The sequence below is a fragment of the Cervus elaphus genome, chromosome X, assembly GCF_910594005.1.
Source record: "Cervus elaphus chromosome X, mCerEla1.1, whole genome shotgun sequence".
In the NCBI taxonomy this organism is placed as follows: domain Eukaryota; kingdom Metazoa; phylum Chordata; class Mammalia; order Artiodactyla; family Cervidae; genus Cervus; species Cervus elaphus.
Genome location: NC_057848.1, coordinates 8192181 through 8219671, shown reverse-complemented (window position 1 = coordinate 8219671; position 27491 = coordinate 8192181). Strand labels below are relative to the sequence as shown.

The window sequence follows — 27491 nt, the reverse complement described above, 5'->3', positions numbered from 1 at the left end:
TACTGGACTGGGGTGCCATTGCCTTCACCATTACTGAATACTAAAGTAGCTTTAAAAATAAATGAAAAAGATGTTCATCAGAAGTGGGGTTAATCAACTTGGGAAATGGGAGAAGGAAGAGAAAAAATATTGACAGTGTTCACTCATACATGCCCTGGAGCAGAGGAGGGGTCTTGGCTGTCTGTGAAGTAGCCCCAAAGGCTGCCCCAGCCCGAGGCTGTCAAACATTTCAGATCGCAGTTCCTCCAGCTCTGATCCTGGCTCTCCACCCTCCTTTAGCAGGTAGCTGGCTTCCCTGGAGAAGTGCATGAAAGGAAGGAATGAGGCAGCCATGAAGCTCAGGACAAGAAGCCTCGATCAGGGCTATGCTGGTCTCCCCTGACTCCTAATTGTAGAGAGAGAGAGGGTGAGTATCACATGTGACTGTGAGGATGGATCCTGGAGCCAGACTTTCTGAATTCACATCTTGGCTCACTGCTTACTAACTTGAGCAAGTTCCCTCAACCTCTCTGTGCCTTAGTTTTGACACCTGTAAAATGTTCCCCATGGGATTGTTGGAAGATCAGATGAGCCAATATGCTAACTGCTTAGGATAGTTGTTGGCATGTAATGAATACTCAGAAATGTTATTTGTATTGTTATCATTCTTGGTGGTTACAGCGAACACACCCCTATCTCAAAATGTAGTGGGAATGCAGGTAGGGTTTCACTGTCACCTGTGATGCTGGCTGATACTTTGTCATAGTGGTGTGCATTAGCCAGCAGTGCTTTCAGCTGCAGAAATTCCAAACACAACAGCTTAGACAAATAAAGCTTGGTTTTACCTCAGATTACAAGAGGCCTGTGAGTTGACAGCTGCTGGCCTAGGTTCAACAGCTCAGCCATGTCAAGCCCTGTCTCCATAAGGACTTTGCCTCTTTTTCATGTGTTCTGCCTCAGTGTTACAACATGACTGCCACAACTCCTGGTGTCATATCCACCTGCAAGGCAGGAAAAAGGGAAATGGAGAGAAAATTAGAAATACCAGCCACCTCTGGCTCTTTAATCAAGAAAACAAGTCTTCCCAGAACCCCCCAGCTGACTGCCAATTATATCTCATTTACTAGAACTGTATTATTTGACCACACTTAGTTCAAGACAGGCTGGGAATTTAATTAGCTTTCCAGCCGCAATTAGTGCAGATCATAAGGGAAAGGAAGGTAAGAATGACCTTGCCAAGTCTGCCACTATTTTCTTTATCCCATGAAAGGAATATCCGTGACCATGTTCAGTGAATCAGGAGTGGGTAGTGAAGTTCACCAAACGTTTTCTCAGCAGCAGAACCCTCTTCCGCTCTTGGGTTCCATCTAAATAGAGGCCCACCTGTTGTGAAACAAGAGGCAAATATTGAGCCATGGGGACCACCTGGGAGCCCACATTTTCTTGAGACAGCAAAGCTGAGAACCATGCAGACCAGGATCCGAGGCTTCCAAAGAACTCCTTTCCAACTTTCAAACCCAGACATCCTTCTGCCAGAAATGGCCATCACTACCAGCCTCAGGCCGGTGAGGAAGCCAGAAGCAATCGGGTTGCTGAACGAAGCCCTTGGCAGCAAAGGCATCTCTGCTCATTTCCTCCTGGACTTGTTAACCTGTTTTCCATCTTCCGGGCTCTCAGGAGCACTGGGCAGGCCAGCTGGAGAGTAGGCGACTCCCATGTGTGACTGCCCTAGTTTTCCTTCATGTCCTCTGAGCAGGCCAGGCTGATGCTATCTAGTTCCTGAGACCCTGCAGTGAACTCAGCCCTCAGATACCGCCTCTTGATAACAGTTTCACCTTTTCCATCTCTTTTAACAAATACCAAGTCCTGGCCAAAGCCCAAACTCCTGGCTGAAGACCAACTGCTGGCTGACAGCTCCTTGCTCCTTCCCAGAAGCAAACCTGGTCTGAGACGGCCTGGAGGGTGGGGCAGGGAGAAGCAGGCCAGGTGCCCAGGACTCCCTGCCTGCCCCAGGCAGCTCAGTGCCTTCTCTGGGCCCTGGTTCCCCACAGCAAAAGGAGTATATTAGATGCTTCCTGGGGTTGCTGCTCTCTGCATGCCTTCTGCAGGCTCCCCTGGCTCACCCATCATGGCACCTGGACTCTGCCGCTGTGCCAGCCACAGATTCTGTGACCAGCCATGGGCCACCTTCAGCAAAAGGGTCCTTGCCATGGTCCCAGGCCTCAGCGGAAAGGCAGCTCGTTATTTCTGAGTCTGTGGAAAGTGCACTTTGAACACATTTGCATCAATGCAGGACACAATATCTCCCCCAGGAGGCCAGAAAAGAAGGAAAATTCAATTTGTCAAGACATCCAGCCCTCATGTCCTGCTCTTCCTACCTGCTTTCTTGGCCCCTGAGAGGCAGCAAATCCTCCTGGGCCCAGACAAAGAGGAAGGGAAGCAGATGCTGTTTCAGACGGCATTTTCCCTCAGTTCAGTGGTAGGTTTATACTTTCACAGATATGATTTTGCACCACCCTCCCACCCATCACACAGAGCAACACTTCGACTTTCCAGGGCACTCTCCCCACCCCCCACCACTGGTGCCACCTGAGTCCCTCTCCCAGAAGGACACAAGGTCCCTCCCTGCCCACCTCCTGCTCCTGCTCTACAGCCTGTGAGGTGGTGTTCCCAGGCACGCCATTTGTCTGATGGAGAAACAGGCTTGGGAAGTCCAGCCCCACAGCGGGTGTCTGACCGGGGCTGGTCTTGCAGCCTGGCACACTCGGCATCCCCTGGCTGCACCCTCAGCTCAGACCCATGCCCCCTGAGTCTCTGTCCTTCCCCTCACTGGCACCTTGGAGCTCACTCAAAACGTCTTGGGTTGGTCTCTCCTCCCCTCTGTGAAGCTTATCAGCCCTTTTCTTTTTTTTCCCCAGCTTCTCACAAACCACATGAGACAAGGCTATAGATACAACATGAGATTAAAGGCTGAACCTCATCCAGGTCAGGAAATTCCGAAGGCAGTTGCCCAGTTTATCTCCAGCCCTGCTGATACCCCCAGGGTAACTAGTCTGCTAGTGAGGCGGGGGGCCGGGGGCAGGCATGAACTGCAGAGGCACCTGGGTCCTTGGAATTTCCCGAGGACCAGATGCCCTGACTCCCCACCAGCTCCCAGGGCTGTTGCCCTCTCCCTGTCTTGGGCCTGGTTCCCACTCCCTCCCTTGATGTTGTGTCCTGAGTGTGTCCCTCTGCAGACACACTGTGTCTGTTCCCACCAGATCCAAATATGCTTACTTCCTCGTCCTTCAGACAGGCCTCTGTTGGACTCACTCTACACTGACCGTCCCAGTTGCTAAGTCAGTGCTCAGTCTCAACTCTCGGTAACCCAGCACTTTGGTCCCATGCTGTCCTTGGCTGGACTACAAACTCCCTGCCTCACTCCCACCCCTTGGTCCTCTCCTCACCTACCCCCACACTCACTCCTGTCCTGTGGCCTTAAATACTGTACACACTGCCTGACCCAACTGCCTGCTCAGCCCTCCGCCTCAAGGTCGGACAGGCATCTTGGGCCTGTGAACCCCAACCGCCAGGTTTCCCCAAACCTGCCCCCTACACCCCACCCCTTAGATGTAGGAACTCTTCCCTCACACCCTACGTCTATTATTATGGTCACCTTTCATGTAAACTGGGGACCTGACACCTCTGGCCATCTCCCTGCTACCCTCCACCTTCCCTTAAACCTATCACCCACCTGGACCCTGTTGAAATGTGCATTTGCTCAAAGTCTTAAAATCCCCCTTTGCCCAAGTTCAGGGTCAAAAAAAAAAAAAAATGCTAGCGTGACATCCTTCCATCCATCTTTTTCCTGCCCCTGCCTCTTGCCCCTCTCACTCTATTCCAGCCACCCTTGTAACTGCCATCCAAAATCCAACTCTGCCCCTGGAATCCCAAGGCTCAGTCTCCCCCTTCTTCAAGTCTTCTCAAATAATTCCTTCCCTCCTATCCTATTTTAAACTGCATCACCTCCCTGGCACTCTCTATTCCCCTTTGTGTGAGTTAGCTATTGCTGAGTAACAAGTTAGCCCAAAATGTAGAAGCTTAAAGACAGTATTTGCATGTTTATCTTACAGTTTCTATGGGTCAGGAATATGGGTGTGGTCTTGTTATTCCTCTGGGTCTCTCATAACTTCAGGCAAGCTAGGTTGGGGTCCTTTCAGGGCTGGGTCTGCATAAGGCTGTCTTATGAGGCTGTGGGCAGTAATTGTCTCTTCCCAGGCTGCCCTCAGTCCCTGGCACATGGGCCCTCCTGTGCTGCTCAAAACATCAATGTGAGCAAGGGGAAAGGGAGGGCGTGCCAGTGAGACAGACTCACAGACGTTTGTTTTGTTTTTTAATTAAGTAATTTGGCCGTGCCAAATCTTTAGTTGCAGCATGTGGGATCTAGTTCCAAAATCAGGGATTGAACCTGAGCCCCTTGCATTGGGAGTGCAGAGTCTTGGCCACTGGACTGCCAGGGAAGTCCCCTCACAGGCATTTGTAACCTATTCTTGGTAGTGCCAGCCCATCACTCTGCCTTTCCTAGTCATTAAAAGAAAGTCCCAGGTCCAGTTCAAACTTGGAGGGAGGGAGCTGCACAAGAGTGTGAGAACCCAGAGGTGTGAAGACCTGAAGCCCCGTCTGAAACTGGCAGTCATATGGTTTCTGCTGGTTTGGCTTTCTCATATCCTTCCTTCCCATCTGACGTACTCTCCTGTTCATTATCTGTCTCCTTGAATGCCCTGCAAGCTCTTTGAAGGCCAAGCTTTTCTGGGTTGTTGAAGGCTGTGTCCACACTGTTGCAGCACATAGCCAGCATTGAATAGATCCTTATTGGGTTGGTGCTTCAGGAAGTTCCTGACAATACAGAATAATAACAGCCCTCCACTCTCAGTGACTGTCCTTAATTTTTCCCAAAGTCAGCCAGTGACAGGCACTGAAGGCTGATTTCTGTAAGGGTGAAAGAGGCTAGGGTGTGGGACCCCAGGGCTGGAGTGTGTTGACTACCATGGCCACGGCCAAGGAATGACAGTCCCTATGCCCTCCCTGAGACTCAGTCTCACCCTTGTGAAATGACACTCAGTCGCAGAGCCTGATCTCAGTTTCAAGAGCTCTTTAAAGGAGTGAGGCTAATTCATTCTTTGACATATGGATTTTCAAATATTTTAAAAATTCAAAAATCATAATTTGGTAAAAAATATTTTTGGGTGACAATTTAGGATTATCTACCAAAGCTTTAAATGCACACACTCCTTGATCCAGCAAGTGCAGAGCCTGTAATTGTTGATTTTTCACTATATTCACACATAAATGCAAAGATGGGTGTACAAAGATGTGCAATGCAACTTTGTTTATTGTAGCAAAAGAATAAGAATGATAAATGTCCTCAAGTGAGGGGCCAGATAATTAAACCTGAGCATGTCCACCTGTGGAATAGCACACAGCTATTGGGAAGGCCCAGGAACCCACATGTCCTGATGTGGATGCAACATCATCTCATTTACTGAGTTAATCAACAGCTATTTGAGCATCTACTATGTTCCAAGTATTATTCTAGGCACTAGGGACACAAAAGAGCAAACTCCCTGTTCTTGGAAGCTTACATTCATGTAAACCCATACATGCACGTGCAAAGCACACCAACAAATATAACCATGCAAACATAACAGGATTCTAAAGAAAGCCCAGTGGAGCAGGGAGAGCATGGGAGACTGCTTCTTAGAGCATGGCCACTGAGGAACATCTGAGCCAACATCTGGGCAAAGTGAAGGAGAGGTCAAGGGCAAGCATCTCCCAGATAGAAGGGACAGCCAGTGCAGAGTCCCCAGTACCAACAGGCTTGCTATATTTAAAGAAGAGCAGTCCTGGGGTGGGCGGGGCACTTCCCAAGTGGCTCAGTGGTAAAGACTCCGTCTGCCAATGCAGGAAACAAGGGAGACAAGGGCTCTATCCCTAAGAGGCGACGAGCCCCTGGAGGAGGAAATGGCAACCAACTCAAGAATTCTGGCCTGAAGAATCCCCATGAACAAAGGAGCCTGGTGGGCTGCAGTCCATGGGGTCGCAAAGAGTTGGACACGACTGAGCAATTGAGCACACACCTACAACAGGCTGGAGAAGCCCAAGTGGAGTGAGAAGGAGGAGAAGAGGGAGGGGAGGAGGAGGCAGGGGGAGGCTGAGGTCAGGGAGGTGGGGTGAGCAGAGGTTGGTGGGTGAGCATCAGATGGGTGACAGCCACCCATCTGAGCTGGCTGTGGACTACTCACCCTTCAGGATGCAGGCTCAGGGGCAGGTGAGCTGGTGCAGCTGCTGAGATTCCACCCTGGTGGGGCTGGGACCTCAGCTGCCTGCTCCATGCAACGGGCTGAGTTTTTCCCCAGCACCCCTCTGGGACTGTGGGAAGGGGATGAAACAATGGTGGGAGCCTGAGAAGGAGGCCACTGTGACAGCCTGGAGAGGACAGCAGCTTGGACCAACGCAGACGGATGAGATTCTGAGTATGTTCTGGAGACCCAGCAGAACATGCCGTTGGGTCAGATTCAAGGTATGAAAGAGAGAAGGGAATCACTTGTAACTCTTTGGTCTTTGTCCTGAGAAAGTGAGTGAATATGAACCCTTTTACTAAGATGGGAATAAGTGAAGGACAGGCAAGATTTGGGGATGGGAAAAGTGGAAATTAAGAGTTTGTTTTTGGGAATTCCCTGGTAGTCTAGTGGTTAAGACACCATACTTTCAATGCTGAGGTCACTGGTTCAATCCCAGTTTGGGGAACTAAGATCCTGCAAACCACATGACACAGCCACAAAAAAAAAAAAGTTTACTTTTGATGCATTAAACCTGAGATGCCCTCTGGGGGCCATGCAGAGAGTCCATGGAGGGCAGGCAGCTTAGTGAGTGGACTTTAGTGGGGAGGAGAGGCTGGGAATAGATGGGGGATGGAGGAGAGTGTTGGGGGTGGGGTGGACTGGGTTTCAAGCTGGGTCTGGATGCGGTCACTGAGGAGTCAGTGTGGGCTAAACTGACGGCCCAGGTTGGGGATCTTTTGTGAACACATCCATGTTTAGTAATGGAGACAAGGAAGGCACACAGATGAAGAAGAGGAGGAGGTGTATCCAGGAAGCCAAGTGAGGAGAGGCCTGGGGATGGGGGCGGAGGAGGGGGTGCGGGTGTGCAGGCAGGTGGAGGAGCAGTCCAGTGCTGCCAGGAGCTGAGTGTACATGGACAGCAGAGGGTCACTTCTGGCCCATTGGGTGGAGGTCCTTCAGCTTTCAGGCTTAGACAAAGCCAGAGTCAGGGCAGGGCGGGGCCCACAGGGGTTGCAGGGGGCTGCAGGGACCACAGGGGCCAGAAAAGGAGGTGGTTACAAAGATAACACCTGTCAAGAGAGCCGAGGGAATTCCCTGGCAGTCCAGTGGTTCAAACTCCATGCTTCTACTGCAGGAGATACAGGTTCGATCTCTGGTTGGAGAACAAAGATCCTGCGAGCAATGAGGCCCCTCCTCCCCCCAGAAAAAGAGCCAAGGAATAAGGGATAGGCACAAGGTCTTGGAGTTTGGGTTTGAAGATGAGGAGCATTCCAGCATGTTCTGACAGGGAGTGATCCAGGAAGCCTGAGAAGTGGGTTCAAGCTGCAGCAAGACAATGCACAAGGCTCAGGAGCTGTGACTGAGTGGGTGGTGCAGACGGACTGGAAAAGGCTGAGTAGGTCCTTCTAAGAGATCTGGAGGCCCAGGGAGGTGGCTGTGAGGGCTGCGGAGGCACAGAAGACAGGGAGCGAGCAACCAGGGTGGCTGAGACCACTGTTGTGGAGAGAGGGTCCTGAACACAGACAGCTTCCCTCACCTCCTCCAGCCAGGCGAGGACTCGGGGGAGGCAGAAAACTGGGCCACCCAAGGTCGAGCTTTGCCGGGTGAATAGGAACATTTGGGGGGCAGTGTTGGGAAGAGGAAGAGAGATGTCCGTGGATTGTCCTTATCACACTCAGTTCCCAGAGCCCTCGCCCATACCCTGCTCTGTTTCACCCCCACCCTGGGGCAGGCACCACTTTGAACCCTTTCTGCACTGATGACAGGGGGTTTGCAGCTGAGGAAGGGCTCAGTAATTGGACAGAATCTCTGGGAGGGGCCATGGGGATTAGTGACAAGGAGAGAAATGCGGGGGTCAGACCAGGAGTGGAAGAGGCTCCAAGGAGCCCAGGACCCTCACTTCCTGAGGACTCAAGTGCTCCCTTTTCTTCCATTGACCTTGGAGATGGCTGCAGTCCCTTCTGAGTCTCAGATCCAATAGTTTGATCCAGAATTTGGAGGGAACTCCAACCAGGGGTAGGAACACACCCACCCCAGCCCTCTGGGGTCCTCATAGCAGCCCTGCCTAGCATCACAGCCACAGCCCACTCTGCCCCGTCTCAGAGACCCTGAGGTCCATGTCTTCCTTGACCTGTTCTGAGAATGAGCAGGAGGCCACGGGACCCTGTGTGTGCCCAGCACTGTGCTAGGCCTCATGGGGAAAGCAAGGGAAGGAGGAGAGGGTGTGCCCCTGGCATCCAGCTCTCCTGAAGCTGAGCCCTTTGCTGCCTGTCGCTGCCAGGTGAGTGTCACCTGTGAACAGGTGCACAGGCCTCAGGTGGTGGTGCACACTCACCCATACCAGGCAGTGGAAGACCAGGGCATGGGCCTGGGTGCTGGGTGCAGACAGCTGTCTTTGCAGCCTGGCCAGCTCCTCCCTTGTGTTGGGGTCCAGGGGAGCCCAGCTCAGGGTTGTTTTGTCTCACACAGGTGTCACAAATGTAGAGTGCAAGCTTGAGCCTGCAACCTCCACTCTATGATTTGGCTGGGAGGAGCTGAGCACCCAGGGTCCCTCTCAGGTAGGTGGGAGGAAGCAGCCATGGTACGGGCCACCGGTCCCCCCCATGTGCCCTCGATCCAAGCATCTGCCCTGGCAGCATCATCTCATGCCAGCTGTTTTTCCTAATGGAATCACAGCTTGCCAGACAAAGCAACAACATTCATAAAATGCCCCAGGCATGACAAATCTTCCCTTTGAATGGGTCATTTGCTGAAGGAGATGCCACTGATGACTCATTCCATAGATCAGAGAGTCCTGGCATTACAGACAGCTGAAGCTGAGGAGTCTTGAGAGAGGATTATTGCTGGTCTTTGTGCCGATGGGCCTACGGAGCCAAAGGGGACACAGGTGTGGCCTGTTCAGTGTTAACTCAGACTCACTTCAGGAGCAGTAGGGAGGCATTTTTGGACTCTGTCCCTAACTCCTGATGGTGGACCACATTGGGAACCTGCCCCCTTGACCCAGACTCCCCAGTGTGACCTCTGGACCAGGATGTCGCAGGCTGCAAATGACCACAGCAATATTTCTGTCCTGCCGGCTCTTCCAGAATCCTGCCACCACCACCCCCATCCAGAGATGGATTCTGTTTCCCCTCTCCTAGAAATTGGGCTGGACTTTGTGACTGCTATGATAAATAGAATGTGATGGAGGGATGCAGGGGGACTTTGGAGACGAGGATACAGAAGGTGATACGACTTTGACTGCCGTATTGTAAGGAAGCCCAGCTCCTACAGGGCTGTATGTCTGTGCCCTGGTGGACAGTTCCAGTGAAGGCAGAGGGTCTGGGCTAGCAACCAGCACCACACACAGTCATGTGAGGAAGTCCATGTGATTCTACATGACACAAGTCATGTGATTCCAGTCCTGCTGTGAGCCACCCTAAGCTAAGCGGAGTGCAGCAGAGACAAGGTATGCCTGCTGAGGACTGCCCATGTTATAGACTCGTGAGCAAAAGAAATAACGGTGTTGTTTTAAGACAGTTTGGGGATGGCTTGTTATTGAGTAATAGACAGTGAGAATGCTGCCCTTGATGATCTCTTGGACTTCCCTGAATTTCTCTGACCCAGGGACGCAGCACCTGCTCTGTGGATGACCGACTGAGAATATGGGTGGACACAGAGTTCCTTGTCCTGGGGGAGCTCTAGTACATTTGGGTCAGTGAGAGCTACTCCAGAGGGTCTGCCATATGTGGGAGAGGAAGTGTCTCATTCCTGGAAGTGGTTTCTATTTATATTTTTTTAAGATTTTTTGATGTGGACCATTTAAAAAGTCTTTACTGAATTTGTTACAGCATTGAAAGTGGAAGTGTTAATCACTCAGTTGTGTCTGACTCTTTGCGACCCCATGGTGTAGCCTGCCAGGCTCCTCTGTCCATGGAATTCTCCAGGCAAGAATACTGGGGTGGGTTGCCATTTCCTTCTACAGGGGATCTTCCCAACCCAGGGATCAAACCCAGGTCTCCTGCACTGCAGGCAAGTCCTTTACTGTCTGGAGCCACCAGGAAAGTTCATATTTACAACATTGCTTCTGTTTTATTTACTTATTTTGCTTCAAGGCATGTGGGAATCTTAACTCCCCGACCAGGGAGCAAACCCACACTCCTTACATTGGAAGGTGAATTTGTAACCACTGGACAACCAGGGAAGTCCCTGGGGGTTTCTGTTTAATGGGAAATGTCTTCTTGGTAGCAAAATGTTTGGTATTAGTTTTGATATTTGGTCATTTTCCCAAAGGTTGTGAGGTCTGTGAATCCCTCCTGTGATCTTAGAGCTGTGGCCTGCAGAGAAATTGCTTTTTTTAAGCCTCCACCGAAACCCAGTAGTGACAGAGCTGCTGTGAGAGCAAAAATGCACTAAGCAGTGTGAGTCAACAGGGTGTCAAACAATACACTGAAATTCCCTGGAATAAGTTTCACCAAATGGGGGTCTGTGATTTTGTTTAGAATTCATATTGTGTGATTACACCTACAGCAGTAATGCCCACAAAGTCCTTTTCACTAGAACAACACTGACCTGTTTTTATGTGAAGGGACAAGCAAGCACTCAGTAGCCCATTGCTTCCATCTCTTTGGCTGGATGGAGGTGCCCTGTATGGGTCACCATGGGGTTCCTGATCAAGGTCACTGCCATCAGTGTGGACAGAAAACATCACTAAGACAGCGGGAAATGTGGGCTATAGTGTCCTCATCCATTTCACACTTCAGTGGCCCACACACATATCCAGCAATTCTCTGCCCTCTATCCCAGCAACCTGGGAACCCACATCCCAGGAGGGCCTCAGCTCCTGGAATGCACTGAGCAGACTTCCCCATCAGCATCCTCTCCTGAGTCTCTGACCGTTGATAAATACACCCCAGTTTGTGAATTCATAATGAAAACTAAAAGCATACAAATAATTGGAACTGGAGAAGGAAATGGCAACGCACTCTGGTATGATTGCCTGGAAAATCCCATGGACAGAACAGCCTGCAAGCTACTGTCCATGGGGTCACAAAGGGTCAGACACGACTAGTGACTAAACAACAGCAAAATCTGAAACACCAAAAGCACCCCCCCAAAAAAAGTAAAATTAATAGTGCTCTATGTTCATTACCAGGACCTTCTTTCCAGTCTGCATCAGTTTCCAGTGACTGCATGGCTTGTTATTATCTCACGGTTCTGGAGTCCGGAAGTCTGAAATCAGGGCTGGTTCCTTTGAGGGCTGTGATGGGAGGATCTTTCGACGGGCTCTCTCCTCAGCTTATGTCTCTTCACCTCACCTTCCCTCTGGGCCTGACTCTGTCCAAATTCCTTCTTTTTATAAGGACACCAGTGATATTGGATTGGGGCCCACCCCAGTGACCTCATTTTAACCTGATTACGTCTGTAAAGACCCTGTTTCTGAATCAGATCACATTCTAAGCTAACAGAGTCAGGACTCTAATATATGGATCTGGGGGGACACCATTCAACTCCTGATACAATGAAAATCATATTTGAGTTTATGTTTCTCCCTTTAGTAGGACTGAGGATGACTGCACAGTAGCCTAGACCAGCATCAGGGTGATTTGGCAGGCAGAGGGCAGAGGGCACTGCCCTCAGGCCAGGAGGCCGGCTTTACCCTGTGGCCTTGGCCAGTCTCAGTGGAACCTCAGTCTTTCTGTGATAAGGCTTAGACCGAGTGGTCCCTTTGGGCCTTTCTGTCCCTGAGATTGCTCAGGGTCACTTGTCCCTGGCTTTAGTTCACATGAGGCATGGAGGCCTGTGCTGGGCCCACTCAGTGTGGGTGTGAACAGAAGTGTGGCGGACACCGGGGCACTCAGCCAGGCTGCTCAGGGTGGATGTGCTAAGGAGACACCAGTAGGCCTCCCGGGGAAGGGCCAGGTTCTTGTGGGATCAAGAACAAGGAACCCTAGTTTCTCTTTCCTGCAGACTTTCCTCACTGCCAGCCCTACAGGAATTTCCCTTGAGGGCTGGATGGTCAGAGAAGAAGATGACACTCCTGAAGGGCAATGACTAGGCTTAATGCTAGAGCAGAGGGCTGGGCAGTGCATGATGAGAGGCTGGTGCCCCTTCCCCCAACAGCTGCTGCAACTCCAGAGTAGAGAGTGTGGCTGAGGGACCATGGGAGGCTTGGCAGGGAGGGGCTGAGGAGTAAGTAAACACTTTGTCTTCCTTGCTTTCGCCTCTTCCAGGGCCTCAACATCAAGGGCCAGATGACAGGATATTCCTCTGCCCCCCGCTCCACCCCCCAGGGGCAGCCTGGTTGGCCCTGACACCAGCTGGTCCAACCCACTGCCCAGCCCCTGCCAAGTGTGGCAGGTGCACACTGGGGCAAAACTGAGCAGGCATAGCCCTCACCATGGAGGAGTGGGGATGATGCACATCTCACCTAGCACAGCAGGGAAGCCAGCCCTGTAGCTGCGGTGAGGCCCATCTGTTTCTGGGCACGAGCCCCAGCCTGGAGCTCCCTCAGGGAAGCACCCCAGGAATGCCCAACAAGGGCTTAAATCCAACAGCAGATCCTAAGTCTGGGACAGTGGGAATAAATAGTTGCTTAGGCAAGTTTCACCCTAAACCAAGACTTGGGGACAGTAATTCTTGCAGAGCAAAGATGGCTGTGTGATTGCTTACTGTCAGGAGGTTTGCCCAGGCTTCCAGGGTTGGGGTGCGGGTCCCACTGCTCTGGTCTTGGCAGCACCTGGCTCAGCCTGCCCTGCCCTCCTCTCCCTAGGCCGCCTCCTGTAGGCCTGGAGGAGCTGGGCATAGGGGTGAGGACCAGTGGGACCATGGCCCAGGCTTCCAGAAACACGTGGGCCACGGGTCTGGAGCTCACCAGTGAGGCAGAGGAAGGGGAAGAAAGGACAGACAGCTCAAATGGGTTGTTGCTCCTAGCAGCCTGTAGGGCTGCCCTGTGTCCCCTCAGTTCCCCTCCCCAGCCCTGCAGGCAAGCATGGCTGGGTGGCCCCATTTCTCACCCCTATCGATTATGCTGGCAGAGCCCTGCAGCACAGGATGTAAATCATCATCCTTGGGGTATTTAACCCAGGGAGGGTTAGCTGGAGGTGGCATCCCTTATAAATCCTGCATCTGATGTTTTTATATTAATTCCTAGAGTAGCCAGATTACTTTTTATTCCACTGACTATTTATTCCACTGACTTCTTCATTGACTAGGAGACATTTCTGAACAGTGCGTATCTTGTGGAGCATCAGTCATTTAGTGGGGTGCTTCCTCTGGTTGCAAGTTTTTTCATTAATGTAAAAGGAATGAAAATTCCTTTGCTTCAAAGACTCGGTCTTTGGAAATAACAATGCACAGGCCAGCCAGAGTCACTGCTGCCAGCACCACCACCGCCATGTATATGCGCTGTCTGGAGGGGCCTGTGAGCCTCTGACTAAGGGGCAGAGTCCCCTGGCATCCTCTCTTTCCTCTTTTTCCCCAGTCCCCCTTGGCCATGCACAGGACCTGAATTAGCCTCTGTCAAGGGACCATGGCTTGGCAGAGACCAGGTCCCCGAGAGCCAAACACGTGGTCATCAGGATGATGGCAATAACCGTCTTGCTCTGAGGACCCAGTTGAAGACATGGGTGTTAGGGGAAGAAAGCTGTCTGCAAATACAGGTGTGTCCCTGCAGAGGAATGGAGCAGGCATGTTCTGGGTGATGGTGACAGCCCACTTGCTTTGCAGATGAGAGAATCATGTTTGCTGGAGACTCTCTGAAGCTCCACCCCATGCAAGAGTTGGATGGCAGTAGAATCCAGCCAAAACAAAGAGATGACCACCCTTTACCTGCACAGTGAGTGTGCTGGATCACCCAGTGGACTCAGTTGGGTCTGAGTCTCCCATGAGGGACCCAGCTGAAAAAAACGGGTGTTAGGAGGAGACAGCTGTCTGCAAACACAGGTGGGTCCCTGAAGAGGAGCAGAGAAGGTGAGTTCTGGGTGGGCTCCCAGCAAAGCCAGGGCCATGGGCATCAGCCAGGGGCAGATGGAGGCTGCAGAAAGGGAGGAGACACAGAGGAGGGGAGGCTCACTGGGAACAGGGCATGCGAGCAGCAGAGTGAAGCAGGCACCTTCCATTTTGAGATCCTCACCTGTGTCTCTCCCATTGCACCATGCTCTGGGCAGCTGATCCCCACCCAGTGGGCCGGGTACCAGCGGCATCAGCAGCCCCAGGGATCTAGTCCCGAGGACAATGTGTCACCCTACCCCCACACCCAGAGTTAGAACCTGGGGGGCAGGCTCACAGTGTGTTTGACCAGCCTTGCACTAGAATTTGGAAACCAACAGTGAAGTGAGGGCAAGAAGCCCAGAGAAGGAACAGCTGGGTTTGCACCTCAGCAATCTGCCTGGAAAATGGGGCACTGCTCCCACCCAGGCGGGTGTTGTGACCCTGAATGAGTTAGAAGCTCCAGTCCAGGGCTGCCCCCATGTAGGTTCTCCACAGCCATGAGCCATTCCCACTGTGCTCACTCAAGGCCGGCCTCCTCTTCTAGGAGAGATGATTCAGGCCTCAGAGCTTTGCCTCCCAGGGAAACCTCACTCAGCTTTTCTTCCAGGGGTCAGACATGCATAATTCAACCTTTAGGATTTTGAGATTGCTGATAAATTACAGATACAAATGGGTAACCAGGCAAAGCCCCTCTGCAGCCTGGGTATCCACCTGGGAAATAAAACAGAGGTCACTCCCTCCTGCCCCCCACCATAGGCAAGGTCGCAGGAGCCCCCAAAGACGAAGGCTGCTTGCATTTGTGGGCAGCTGCTTCCAAGACAACCGTGAAGAAAACAAAAAAAGGTTGTGAATGGTGTTAGAGAATCAGCTGTATCCAAGCGTCTGGATCCTGTAAGGAAACAATTATGAGGCAGGAGCGAAGCTTTAGAAGATCATAGGTGCTTCATCCAAACTCTTCTCTTCCATCCCTGAGGTGGACTCCTGATGAGGGTCTGGGCAAGTCCCAGGAGCGAAGGAGGTAAGCTCGGGGCCCCGGGGCGGGGGTAGGGAGGAGAGCAGGCACCCAGGTGCCTGCTCAGTCCCGGCCTCTCTGCATCAGTCTCCCTGTTCATTCATTGCCTGACACAGCCATGGATGAAATGACTAGGACAGGGAGTGATCTGGCCATTTAGATAAATACATCTTGTAGACCAGCCATCAGGTTCCTGTGGGTAGGAGGGGGTGGGGGTTGGGGAGGGGAAGGAGAGTTGCTGTGAGTGAGGAGGATGCTTCTAAGCTTCTGAATCAGCTTTCCATGAGACCCCAGGGATCTGGGGCAAAGAGAGGGTCTGAGACAGGCCTCTGAGGGCCATTGCTAGGGGGTGGGAGATGGAGGGGCGGTGTGGGAGGGCAGAATTATCCACAGACGTGGAAAAGCCGAGGTTCAGTTTCTCAGTTACAGCAGTTTCTCAGTTATAGGAGTGGTTGAAAATGTGGTTCCGGGTGTCCTCAGAAGTCACCTAAGGGAAACGAGGGGCCCTCCCTGAAATCAGTGTGGAGTCTTGGTGTATTGATTGATTAGAACCTTTCTCCTGCCCTCGGGAGATGTCCTGTGTGGAGAACAGCACAGACACAGTGGTCCCTTCTCTCCCATCCCCCACCACCTGAGTGCTCGTCTCACAGCTGTACTAGGAGGTGGACTGCTGTGCCCACAAAGTTCACATGGGCTTCCTTTCAGTTCCATCCATGTGGTTTCCGTGAGCCAGGTCCTAGGCCTTCCTGTGTGCCCCCAGCCCACCCACACCCACGTGTGGTGGAAAGACAAGCCCAAGTTCTGCCTGGCTCAGCCAGGGGGCCTCCCTGTGTGGCTGAGTCACAGCACAGACAATCTGTGGTGAGTTCTTCCATGGTAGCCTCATTCAAGGACAGGCTACAATTCGCAGAGGTTGCAACTGCATCCACCCCTCACAATGCAGCCCCTGTCTTGGGGGGCAGGGCAAGGGCTGAGCAGCACACACAGGGTAGTAGAAGCAGCCCCACCAGTGGCTACTTGGTGTCCGGGCTGGAGCTGGGCAGAGAGCAGCCGCAGGGCTCCCTGGAGGTCCTGGGACAGAGCCCGGGATGGGCAGGTAGGGGCCTGTCTCTAAGCCAGAAGGGAGAAGCTTCCAGACATGATTGCATCTGACCTTCTCCTCATGTCTCCTTTCTCTGGCGTAGGGCCTGCAGTGAGCCCAGCTCCTTCGTATTCCTGGGCTTCAGCGTGGGGGAACTTTGTAAAGTTTCCAACCCACAGAAAATTGCCAACCTCTGTAGGCTTGAGGGGGACCCACGATCTCCACACAGAGCCCTTCTCATTCCTGTGGACCTCTGTGGAGAGAGGAATTGGGGGTGGGGAGTGGGAGAGCTGCTCTGAGTGAGGAGGGTGCTTCTACGCTTCTAAATCAGCTTCCTGAGAGACCCTCACCCCCAACCCTGCTGGCCTGGAGCACTGAGGTCTTCAGAACCTTCCAGAACATTCCTCAGTTGAGCAATCCCAGCCCAGGGCCAATCCCCAGGGAACCTGGAGAAAAAGAAGCTCCCCTTGTTGAGGATCCCGGTATCCTTCTGTTTAAAGGGCCAGAGGGAGGAGAAGGATTCTGAGCTTTTAAGAGAAGGTCTCTCAACAAAACACTTCCTGATGCTCATCTGACACTAAAAACCTATTCAAGTCATAAACTTCTCCTGTGGAACACGTCTCAATAATGTATTTATCTAAAGGGCATCTGTGTTTGGTCTCAAACTCAAATGCTCCAAATGTCAGGCCCTGAATGATTTATTTGGGGCCTCCTGTTCCCTCCCTGTGAATTGTCTTCCGGCTCCAGCCCTGCTCCTGTCACCCTTTCCACTGATGTTTACAGACTCAACAGGCTTCTGTTCACACCAAGGAGGCAGCCCAGAGGGAGTTGGGGGCAGAGGGGTGTGAGTGTGCACCGGTAAGGACTGATGCTGTCACAGCAGATGGCCCTGCCCTACCTCCTGCCTCCTGAATGCACCTTGTGCCTCTGCCCAGGCTGTCTTCTTAGCTTCCAGGGCCATTCCTCACAGCAGGTCATCCAACTAGCACCCTGAGTCCTCATCATGTCCCCACGGAGAGGGCCGGGAGATAAATCCAGCACAGTTAAACCAGGAAGCAGGACTTCCCTGGCTGTGCAGTGGTTAAGACTCCATGCTCCCGATGTAGGGGATATGGGTTTGATCCCTAGTTGGGGAACTAAGCTCGCACATGCTGCAGGGCATGGCCAAAACAACAACAAAAACAAAAACAAAACAGGAAGCACACTGTGTGTGTGTGTGTGTGTGTGCTCAGTTGCTTCAGTCGGGTACAACTCTTTGCGACCCCATGGACTGTAGCCTGCCAGTCTGCTCTGTCTGTGAGATTCTCCAGGCAAGGTTGCTGGGGTGGGTTGCCATATCCTCCTCCAAAGATCTTCCCAACCCAGGGATCAAACCCACGTCTCCTGCGACTGCTGCAACGCAGGCAGATTCTTTACCACTGAGCCACCAGGGAAACCCAGGAAGCATACTGGGTTCCCTTCAAATTGTTTAGATGGAGCATCTGAGTATTGGCTAGGGAGAGTGGTATCCTGGAGCCCAGACTTCTGAGTGACAATTAAGAGTTGAACAACAGAGGGGGCCAGAGGCAGGCAGGAAGACAGAAGGAACAGCCAGTGGAGGTCAGTGGCCACAGAACACGTAGGGAGTCTGAGACCATTGGAGGCAGGGTGGCTCGGGAGCAGAGGGAGGTAGGCCCTGGAGAGGGGCTAGATGCTGAGCTCCCAGCCCCAGCAAGCAAGCCCTTGGGTCTCAGGCTGCTGCACAGAGTCCCCTGACAGCCCTTCATCACAACATATTAACATGCATGAGCTCATCAGCCCCTTTCCAAAGAGGCCCCTGAGAACAGGGCCCTCCAACGCCCACTCTGCCTATAGGAGGCAGGGGTTTCAGTAGACGTGGTCAGGCTTGGTGCTGGGTCTGCAGGGGAACAGAAGATTCCCCAGGACGAGAGAGAGTGTGCCCAGGGGGAACCCCAGCAAGACTGCTGCTGTTGAGGGTGGGGGGGTGGGGGCTCTGGCACTTTCAAACCACCAGGAAACAGAGTGGAAGCTGCTGGATCAGACAGCCCACTGGGACTCAGCAGGCTCTGGTTTCTCTGCTCTCCCCACAGCGGGGGAGGTTTGGGCTAGGAGCCTGCCCAGCCCCCCAGGAGCCCCAGGGAAAAGCCGGGAAGGTGTTTCTTAGAGCATCAATGCCCAATAAGTACATAGCCATGTATGACTACTTAATTTTACATTATTGTAAATTCAGTTCCTGAGTCGCACCATCCATATCTCAAGTGCTCCACAGCCACACTTGGCTAGTGGCCCTCACATTGGATGGAACAGAGGAGGAAGTTACCACCATCACAGAACATTCTGTGGACAGCACTGGGGATGAAGGCCAGGCTGGCCAGCTTCTCAGCAAACAGGGGTGCTGAGGGGTGCCCACCTGGGCTGGGTGAGGTGTCTACAGCAGAGCTGGGAGCTACCTCCCAACCATGCACCTAGGTTCAGATAGCCACCTTTAGGGAGGTGTTAGAGAGGAAGCAACGGTGGCACCCTAGATCTACCCGAGACAGCACTCCCCACCTCCCCTGGCCACCTGGGGCTGCTGCCATCACTGAACAAGGTCTTTAGGAGCACTTCCTGGATTGGGGTGGGGAGAACGGGGGTCAGTCAGTGCCCTGCTGCTCGTGGGCTTGTCTGTAAGCACAGGCGGCTGGGGGAGCCACACAGGTTATGCCCTCCCACAGGCAGGTGGCCGGCCCCCCTCCCCCTCCTTTCCAGGGACGGCGGCACCCCCACACACACACTGCCTCAGCACCCGCAGGCCTGAGATGGATGTAGAAGCAGCACACCGTGCCTGGAGCTGCACCCACCCCATCCTGGGCAAGGAGGCCTCAGAAGCCATTACAGGACATTAAGTCAATGGACTTCCTATTTGTCAGCACACCAAGAACACAGCAGACTTTTTCCACTCCTAAAGATTGCCTGGGTCAGAGCATTCACTCTGCCAATCCTGCAGGCTGTAACCCTCTCAGAGACCAGAACTGCACCTTCTAGAGGGGTGAGGTGAGGCTGCCAAGGAGGTGCTTCATGGGGAGACAAAGACCCCTTATCCCTGCTGGGGCAACAGAGGAAACCCCAAGGCCCACCCTGTCACTTCCCCCACTCCCTGTGGGCAGCACCATCCCCAGAGCTCTGTCTTCTTTGCCCAAAGTCAACTCCCCGGGACATCCGCCCTGACAGACACCCTGCCCCATGCCCCTCCCCATCTGGGGTCACTTGTGAATGCTCTGTGTGTCTGTACCTTATGTGTTGGTGATTGTCCTTGAGAAGCACCCCAAAGGAAGGGTCTTGGCTTAGCTCACTGTAGTTTGAAAAGGGTGCTGGGAAAATAGTGCCCAGCAAGTATTTATTAAATAGATGAACTTTTCAAGAAGAAGAGTAAATGGTAAATGTGCAGATCAGGTGAAATACAGACTCGGATGTGAATTTTTGAGCAAAAACAAGGCTCAACTTCATGCTTGTTGATCATTTTAGGTTACATGGCCAGGGAGGGACATTCAAGGCCCCTCCTTGTAGACCCTGGCTAAGCAACCCTGCCACAAGGCAGACCTCCCTGGCTTTGTGATTCTGCCCACCTGAATATGACAGGTAGCATATGCTACCTGTCACCAGTTTTGTTTTGTTTTTCCACTGTGGGCCACAGAACAAATCGAGAGGCATCATCCATCTTACCTGAAGGTTTTGTCATTTCAGTCTGGAAACTGGAGAATTCATAAATAGGTTTTGTGATGGTAAAGGTAAGCTTAATTTTTCATTCACCTCTAGCTAATAACTGATGGAGAGGTTCGCCTTTGCTTCTAGAAGCAAAAGGGAAAAGAAAAGGCTTCCCAGTGACAGGATAATTTGTCAGAAAGTTATGAATGAGCACAAGCAGGACTGTATAGGAAGTGTGTATTGAATGATATGACATACTGGCTTCTAATTGCTGCTGCCTTTCTGATCAATAATACATGTTTTCAAAAAACCTTCTGTTTGCATTTACACAATGGGCTGTAACTACTGCAAAGGATCCATTAAGACCTATTTTAAAAAGTGCATTCGTAAAAACTTGTCTAAATCTGCATTACGAGGCAGATTATGAAACTGCCCTGGGAGATGTTTTTTCTAAAGAGCATTCAGGTCATACCTGTTGGACTGGCCAATTCGAGCTCCCTGTTACTGCTATGGCTTGCTTGTAAGCTAGGTCAGTCCTTCTCTTTGGTGTCCTTGAGGCAAGAGGCAGGCACTGCCAGGCCTGAGGCCCCATTAGGTTCCAGTGGTCTCCAGCCAGTGGTACCCTTGGGCTGGGGACTTGATGTGAGCAAAGCCCCCAAAGCCTGGGTGAGGTATGAGCAGAAATCAACCCACCACTCCCGAATGTGTAATTACATGCTCAGATAAGTGCTGCAGTGGTAAAGAGGACTCTGGGGTTCTAGGGCTCTCTCTCCTTCCACTGAGAAAGCTGTAGGTCCTGTGGGGAGGGCTGGAGACAGGCATTGGCTCCTGCAGGCTGGTATCATTGGCTGCCAGCCCCATGCAGGTGTGACTTGTTACCTGTGCAGGTGGGAAGCCAGAGCTGGGGCAGCAGACAGCCCGTTTTAGGGGTCACCTGTGTTCTGTGCTACCTGAGCTAGGTCCACTGACCACTCTTGCCTCAGCTCAGCTTCCACAGCTGACGGGAACCAGTGATAACAAGGACAGCTCCTGCCCATTGCCTCGGATTCACCTGTCCTCAGGCACCTAAAGGGAGAGAGCTCTGCTTTCCTGAGGCCCAGAGATGTTGCAAACATGCTGAGGTCACACAGACCAGAGAGAGATGGCTTCGATACAACTCAGAGCCTACCTGCAACCTTCACACCAGGTCACTGCCCCCAGCCTAACATCCAGACAGCACCTTGGACTTTAGAGGACCCCTGGAAGAAGAGCCAAAAAAAAGCTCATTTTCTAGACAACCAGAAACAGTGCTGATTCTGTCAAAGCTTCATTTGGGTTCAGCCTCACAGCACTGCCAGGTAGTTACTGTATTATTACTCCCATGTTCTAGTACATGATGAAGACCCCAAGGCCCCAGTGATGCAGCTAGCCTGGTTCTTGTGCTGTGGGGAGGAATGGAGAAGAGATTCTTCCAGAGAAGAGGGAGGGAAGCAGGCGAGGGAGGAAAAGGAAGAACAGAGGAAGGAAGGGAAAAGAGCAAGGTGGGGCCAGAAATTCAGAGGAGAAAAACAACTCCATTGGGGTGGCCCATGGAAGGGTGACTGGGGCAAAGAGTTGATGTCAGGCCTCCTGGTGGAGATGGGCCTTGTCTGGGACTCATGGGGGTCTCATAGATATGCAGGACCCAAGGCCAGAAAGCCCAACGCTTCACCTCTGCCCTCTCCTGGATGATTATCTGGTCAGGTCTCTGGGCATACACATGGGGGCGAGTGTACATCCGTGTCCTGCACATGACACAGGTATATGCTCATGCATACATGTGTACATACACAGACGGGGATAAAACTACACATAGGAGGCTCCCTGGACTTTTTTCTAAGAAGAAGGCAATACCCCCTCCATAGTCTTAGATGTCCTCTCAAGACCCCCAAGGGTGGTGGTGGGGAAGGAGTGGAAGGGCCTGAGGGGATCAGGCAGGAGCACAGTGTCCAATGGGCCCTTGAGGTGGTCACCCAGAGCACGACTGGACATCCGGCCTGACCAGTGTCAGCCAAGGCTTGGCTGGGGCAGTTCCACAAGGGTGGGGCCAGTTGGAAAGAATGCACCAGGCCACCCCTCTTCATTCTGCATCCTCCTGTCACAGAAGTCTGTGTGTAACAAAGAAGTCTTTCTTGGGATCTCCCTTCCTAACTCAGGTCCCTTCGCTGTGCACAGGCCTGAGCAGCTCAGCCTTGGTGGTTACTATTAGCACCAGAGGTAGCTCGCCCACACCCAGGGGAATCCCCCACAGCCAACTCCAGCCCCAGATGTCCAAGAGCCTGAAGCCCTGGGAGGGTGAGGCAGGCAACATAAGGTCTGGTGGCCGCAGGGTGGCTCTCCTGAGCTGATAGCACTGTGCCCTGGCCTTCTGCCAACAGGCTGGCTTGGACATCTCAGGGGGCAGAGCCCCCAGCCAGCCTGTCTTGGCAGTTCCTCCTCCTCATGGCGAGTGACTTCACTTTGACTTCATATCTGCAGTGATGTGCACAGCTCTTACTCAGCTCTGAGCTCAGCCAGGCAGGAGGGCACAGCTCTGTGCACAGCAGGAAGAAAAGACCCTGAAATAGGGGCACCTCAGGCCTAGGGACCTGGGATCCTCCCACCCCAAGCTCCCATGTGCATCCCATTCCTCTGTGCCCTGGTGGGGGCTAGACCTCAAAAGGCAGCTGGGAGGCGGGAGGAGAACAGTGGACTTTTCCCACAGGAGCCTAGTACTCACCTCCCCCCTCACCCCAGGACCTCCCATGTTAGGGACCCAGAGTCTTCCCTCTTTAGTATCAGATGTGTTTATAGGCATCATTTCTTGGTGCAAAAATTAAATTCTTTTGGGCTCCAGTTCCTTCTTGTTACTTGCTCTGCTACCCTGTCAGCCCCACATCCTAAGAACTCTAATGTGTGGTGGGGGGGAAAGGGTATTACCCTCCAAGCATTCCGTTAACGCTGGCTCCAGGTCTCTTTGAAAGGTGTGCCCGGTCAGATCCCTGTTTTCATTGGCTGGACCAGTCCTAAAGAGGGGTTCACAAACTAACGCTAGGACACCCCCAGAGGGACTACAGAAGCCACTCACCAGGCGCACCCCTGGAGTGCACAGAAGGCGCCGGCTCAGGGTCCCTCGCGGGGGCTCTTCCCCTCCTCCCACCTTCGGCCGCCAGAGAGGCCGCGCACCCACCGCACCTCCCCCCTCCGCGAAATGGCGGAGGATGCGCCCGTGCCCGGAGCCTGGAGGCGGGGCACCTGCCTGGTCTGCAGGTCCCTTCCGGCTCACTCCCAGCCAGTCCGCCCAGAATCCGCATCCCCGCCTGGTTTCCCTGCCCTCTCTGGGCGGCAGGGAAGGTCGAAGCGCAGAGACAGCGAGAGGGCGCACAGGCTGAGGAAGAGTGACTGTGCGTGCGGAGGTGCACGGCTTGGGGCTGCGGCTGCCAGGCCGGTACCCGGATCCCGCACCTCGCCCCTACTCGTGCCCCGCCCGGCCTGCACCCCGCGTCCGGCTCTGGTCTACTAACCCTCGCCCTGGGGTAAGCGCACCAGGGATCGCCTGGGGAGGTACCCGGCGCCCCGCCTTTACTTCCGCACCCTGGCCCCGCCCCCCCGCCACCCCGCCCCCCGCCCCTGCTCTCGCCTCGTGCGCAGCCCGCGCCCTCCCCGCCTCAGTCATGTGCTCCGAGCCCCGAGCACAGCTGCGGAGAGTGCCCTGGAGCCCGCGCCCTGACGCTCGGTGCCCGCAGTGTTCACTGTGTCCTCTGCTCCAGGACGGGCGGTGCTGAGCGCCGCACCCCGCTGCTGAGCCCCCCAGCCCAAGGAAGCGGCCCTCTCGCCGCAGCCGCAGCATCAATCGGCGATGGCGAAGGCGACGGCCAGCGCCGTGGGGCTGCGGTTGCTGCTTCTGCTGCTGCCCCTGCTCGGGGAAGGTGAGTTCTGTCGAGGACTGGTGCCCGCAGCGGCCGGGGTGAAGTTGGAGCCGCGCGGTGGAGTGGACGCGTTTGAAAATGCCTTTCTGTTCGCGGCGGGCAGTGGGCCAGGCAGTTACTGGCCACTTGGGCTCCACTGGGAGTGGGGTGGTGTGGCAGGCAGCGCGCCTCGGGCCCCAGGCTGGGTGGGTCTCGGCCGGAGCCGGACACGGGCCAGGCGCCTGTGCCCAGGGCCTGAGTCGCAGCCACGCTCGCCTGCCTGGTTGCGCCTCGGGCCACAGCAGCGTCTCGGGGGAAACCAAGCGGATCTTGTTGGTGTTTCGGTGCAGGTAGGGGAGGACGGGTAAGGTAGCCCTAAAAAGCCTGCCACTGGGGCAGGAGGAGTTGTGTTTCTGTAAACGATTGCTCCATTTTGGTTTCCTTGTCACACTCCACGTCAGTGCGTTTCTCCTCCAGCTCTGATATCCTCTCTCAGGTGAGAGCGGAGGGGATCTGATCTTTTTAAAACGGTTGCTTTTCCTTGTGAGTTTTTGCCACCCTACTTCTTAAAAATCCCCCAAGCCTGTGGTTTTTAGGGAGGCTGCCCTCGAGGGCCCGCTCAGGCTGGCCCAGCGCCACCGGCCCTGGCTCCAGTCCCACCCGCTTCTTTAGAGTCCCCTGTTGCTGCCCCGCAGGGGTACCTGAAGGTGCAGCCTTTGGCACCATTTGACAGTTCGGGGCCAACATGCACCAAGCGCTTTTACCATCCTGGAGTGGAGTAGGGCTGTGTGTTGTCAGCATCAGTGCTGGGAGGATTCGAAGTGGCTTTGCAGAGGCTGGTCACTGCCCCCACCTCCAAAACTCTCAACAGATGAATGAACCCCAAGGCTGTGGAATCTGCTCCTTACCCCCTGCCCCCCCGTGGCCACGAATTTTAGTTTCTCTCAAATTGTCCCTGATTTCTTTTTCTTAAATACTTATATGTATGTACTAAATTTCCCTCTGAGAGTAGCCCCCACCACCCTTCCCCACCTTTCCCTTCAGCCTTTGGGAATACAAGAGGCAGTGAGTGGTTCCCTGCTTCTGGCCCTGGGTCCTGCACAGACGGTGGGTTCACAGGCCTGCCCAAGGTTTCATTTGTATGACTGGATCCTAAACTCAAGAGTCAGATACTTACACTAGGATGGGCCCCCAGCCCATCACAGGAAAGGCAGGGGAGAAATCCTTCCCATGCCCCGGGGAAGAATGGGGGAAGCATTGGGAGTCTGGGGTCAGGGTGCTGTGAGGCGGAAACAGACAGAAGAAGGATGAAGACTCCGCAGAAGTAAACACAGACAAGGCCTTCAGAAGATCTCTTGTAACTCTGCGTTGCAACTTTGTAGTAATGGGCGGGTGATCAGGTGAGAGGCCGAAGCCAGGGTGGACTTGGTGGCCTCAGAACCTAGAAGAGGACTTCCCATGCCTCTCCTGTGCTTAGCCAAGGTGTCCAGCTGAGGCTAGGAGGACTGGACTGGGAGCGGGGCTGCTAGCATGGACCTGTGACACTTGGTAGGAATGCAAGTGGCTTTTTCACAGCCTGGACTTAAGGAGTTGGGTGGTGGGAGAAAGGCCCTCCAATCCAGGGAAAGCAGGTCTCCTGCCCCACCCACTCTTCCAACAGGATGAGTAAGAAACTGATTGACGACACTGAGAGTGGAGAGGTGGCCCCGCGGTACTCAGGAGGAGACAGCTGGGCGTTTGGAGAGGCCTGCGGGCACACTACTCAGAGTGGCAGTTCTGGAGCTCTCTCAGTGTGGCGCTCCAGACTGCCGCAAGTGAGCCAGGGCCACTGCTCCGGGACTCACCCAGGCTGGGAGTAGCCCGGCCTCAGGGCGGCCCCTTTGGATGCAGCCCTTCAGTGGCCGTGCCTCTTACCTGGGGTATGGGCTGGGTCTCTAGGGGATGAAAGCCCTCCCTGCTGGCCTAGACCTACCTCCCCCAGACTGGAAGCTCTCTTCTGTGCTGGATGACTGATGAGAGGCAGGGTAGGGAGGCAACCAGATGGAGCGGCAGTGGCCTGGACCCCAGTGTTGGGGAAGGAAAGCACTGCCTCAGAGCTGGCAGGGATGGGCTAGAGGGCTCAGGGGTGCTCAGACCAAGGTCATAGGACATCACCAGACCCCTAGTGTGTGCCCCTCTCCATGTGTACACACTCTCATTGTGTAAGAATTCACACGCCTTCAGAAAAAGGCGCCATCCCAGACACAGACTCCCAGAGTAGGGCAGTACTCCTCACCCACACTCTGGTATCTGTGTGAGGGCACACATGGGCACACACACACACTCTTGAATCCATGCTCACACACTCTCATGCTCACTCTTGGTGATCACCGAGACACCACTGCCCTTTCTCAAGGATATGTGATCATGAGGCCTGTGGACACACTCACACCCATGCTCGGCCCCTCACACTACACCCTTATCTGGGAAACCCAGCCCCCCTCCCTGCTACTCCCACACATTGTGACCCCCATGTGTATACACAGGGACACCTGCTCCTCCCTATTCACACCCAGGGGGCACAGCCTGTCCACCTGGGGCATCCTGGACCCATCTAGAAGTTGTTCTCAGAAGAGTGTGTGGCGTTTTACTGCTCCAGTGCAGGTACAGATGTCCCCGTGGCATGGATGAAGAGACTGATTCCCAGCTTCCAGGGCTCTCCCTGAATGTCTCAGGCTGACTGCTCACCCAGCACCTTCTCCCTGCTCTTCCTCATGAGGCCTCGCACCTCCCATCTTCCTGGCCTGGCTTCTGGGTTCCCGTTTTGCTCAGTACCTCTGCCCACAAGGAGAGACCTGCCCCCTGTGCCTGCACGCCCCTGGGGCCTCTCACTCCCAGTACTGGCCATGACTTCCAGCCTGCTCTCCAGGCTGTGGGCCCTGCCCCTCTGCAGTTGGACCTGGGTGTGCCACTTTTGCTGGGACCAGCAGGTGCCAGCACAGCCCCTCAGCCAGGAAGACTGCTCTGCCGACCTCTTTGTTTCTCTTTCTGCCCCTTCCCTCTCTGGCCAGGGACGAGTGGTGGTGTGCTTCATCAGGCTCACCTGGGTCCCCCTAAGCCCTTCTGGCCTCTGAGAGCTGCCTGTGCTCCACACTGACTGTCCTGGGCCCTAGCAGAGTCCAGCCTTCTGAGGGAGCAAGGGGCTGGGTCAGCTGGTAGGCTCCTAAGAGTAGGGTCTGCAAGCAGAGAGCAAATGGGGAAGTTTATTGAGACCATTGCAAAATTGCCTTTATTCTGCAGAATTGCATTAAGGATGGCTAAGTAAATCACTGTTTCCTTGGTGGTGTGAAGAAAATGGGATTCTTTTACCTAATGGGGTGCTAATGGCCTTTTAGCCAGGGGAGGAGAAAACAAATGAAAAATTATGGGATCTGTTAACCTGAAGTATGGGGTGCCAAGCGGAAGTGGGGTGGGGGGGGCAGGAAACTGCTGCCTTGCCTGAGGGCTTCTCCCCCTGTGACCCAAAAGAGGTGCCCTCTGCCTATTGGTCTTAACTGGAT

At 53.8% G+C, this 27491-nt stretch overlaps 1 protein-coding gene, 1 long non-coding RNA gene and 1 other non-coding gene across 3 annotated transcripts in view; 2 read left to right on the top strand and 1 right to left on the bottom strand.

Moving 5' to 3' along the window:
• Positions 1 to 172: 172 nt before the first annotated feature.
• LOC122690191 lies at positions 173 to 23635 on the bottom strand. Its single transcript, XR_006340007.1, has 6 exons — positions 23569 to 23635; positions 22985 to 23070; positions 21216 to 21285; positions 1211 to 1362; positions 825 to 980; positions 173 to 290 (listed from the first exon to the last, which is right to left on the bottom strand). It is a non-coding gene; the product is annotated as an uncharacterized LOC122690191 (long non-coding RNA).
• On the top strand, positions 6693 to 6765 carry TRNAE-UUC. The gene has a single exon. It is a non-coding gene; the product is annotated as a tRNA-Glu (tRNA).
• Positions 23636 to 23902: 267 nt separating the features above from the next.
• The window catches only part of LOC122690190 (proto-oncogene tyrosine-protein kinase receptor Ret-like), a 52963-nt gene continuing 49374 nt past the window's right edge, over positions 23903 to 27491 (top strand). The window contains 1 exon segment of the mRNA XM_043897220.1: positions 23903 to 23973. Within this exon segment, the coding sequence (XP_043753155.1) occupies positions 23904 to 23973 (70 nt within the window). The 5' untranslated portion in view covers position 23903.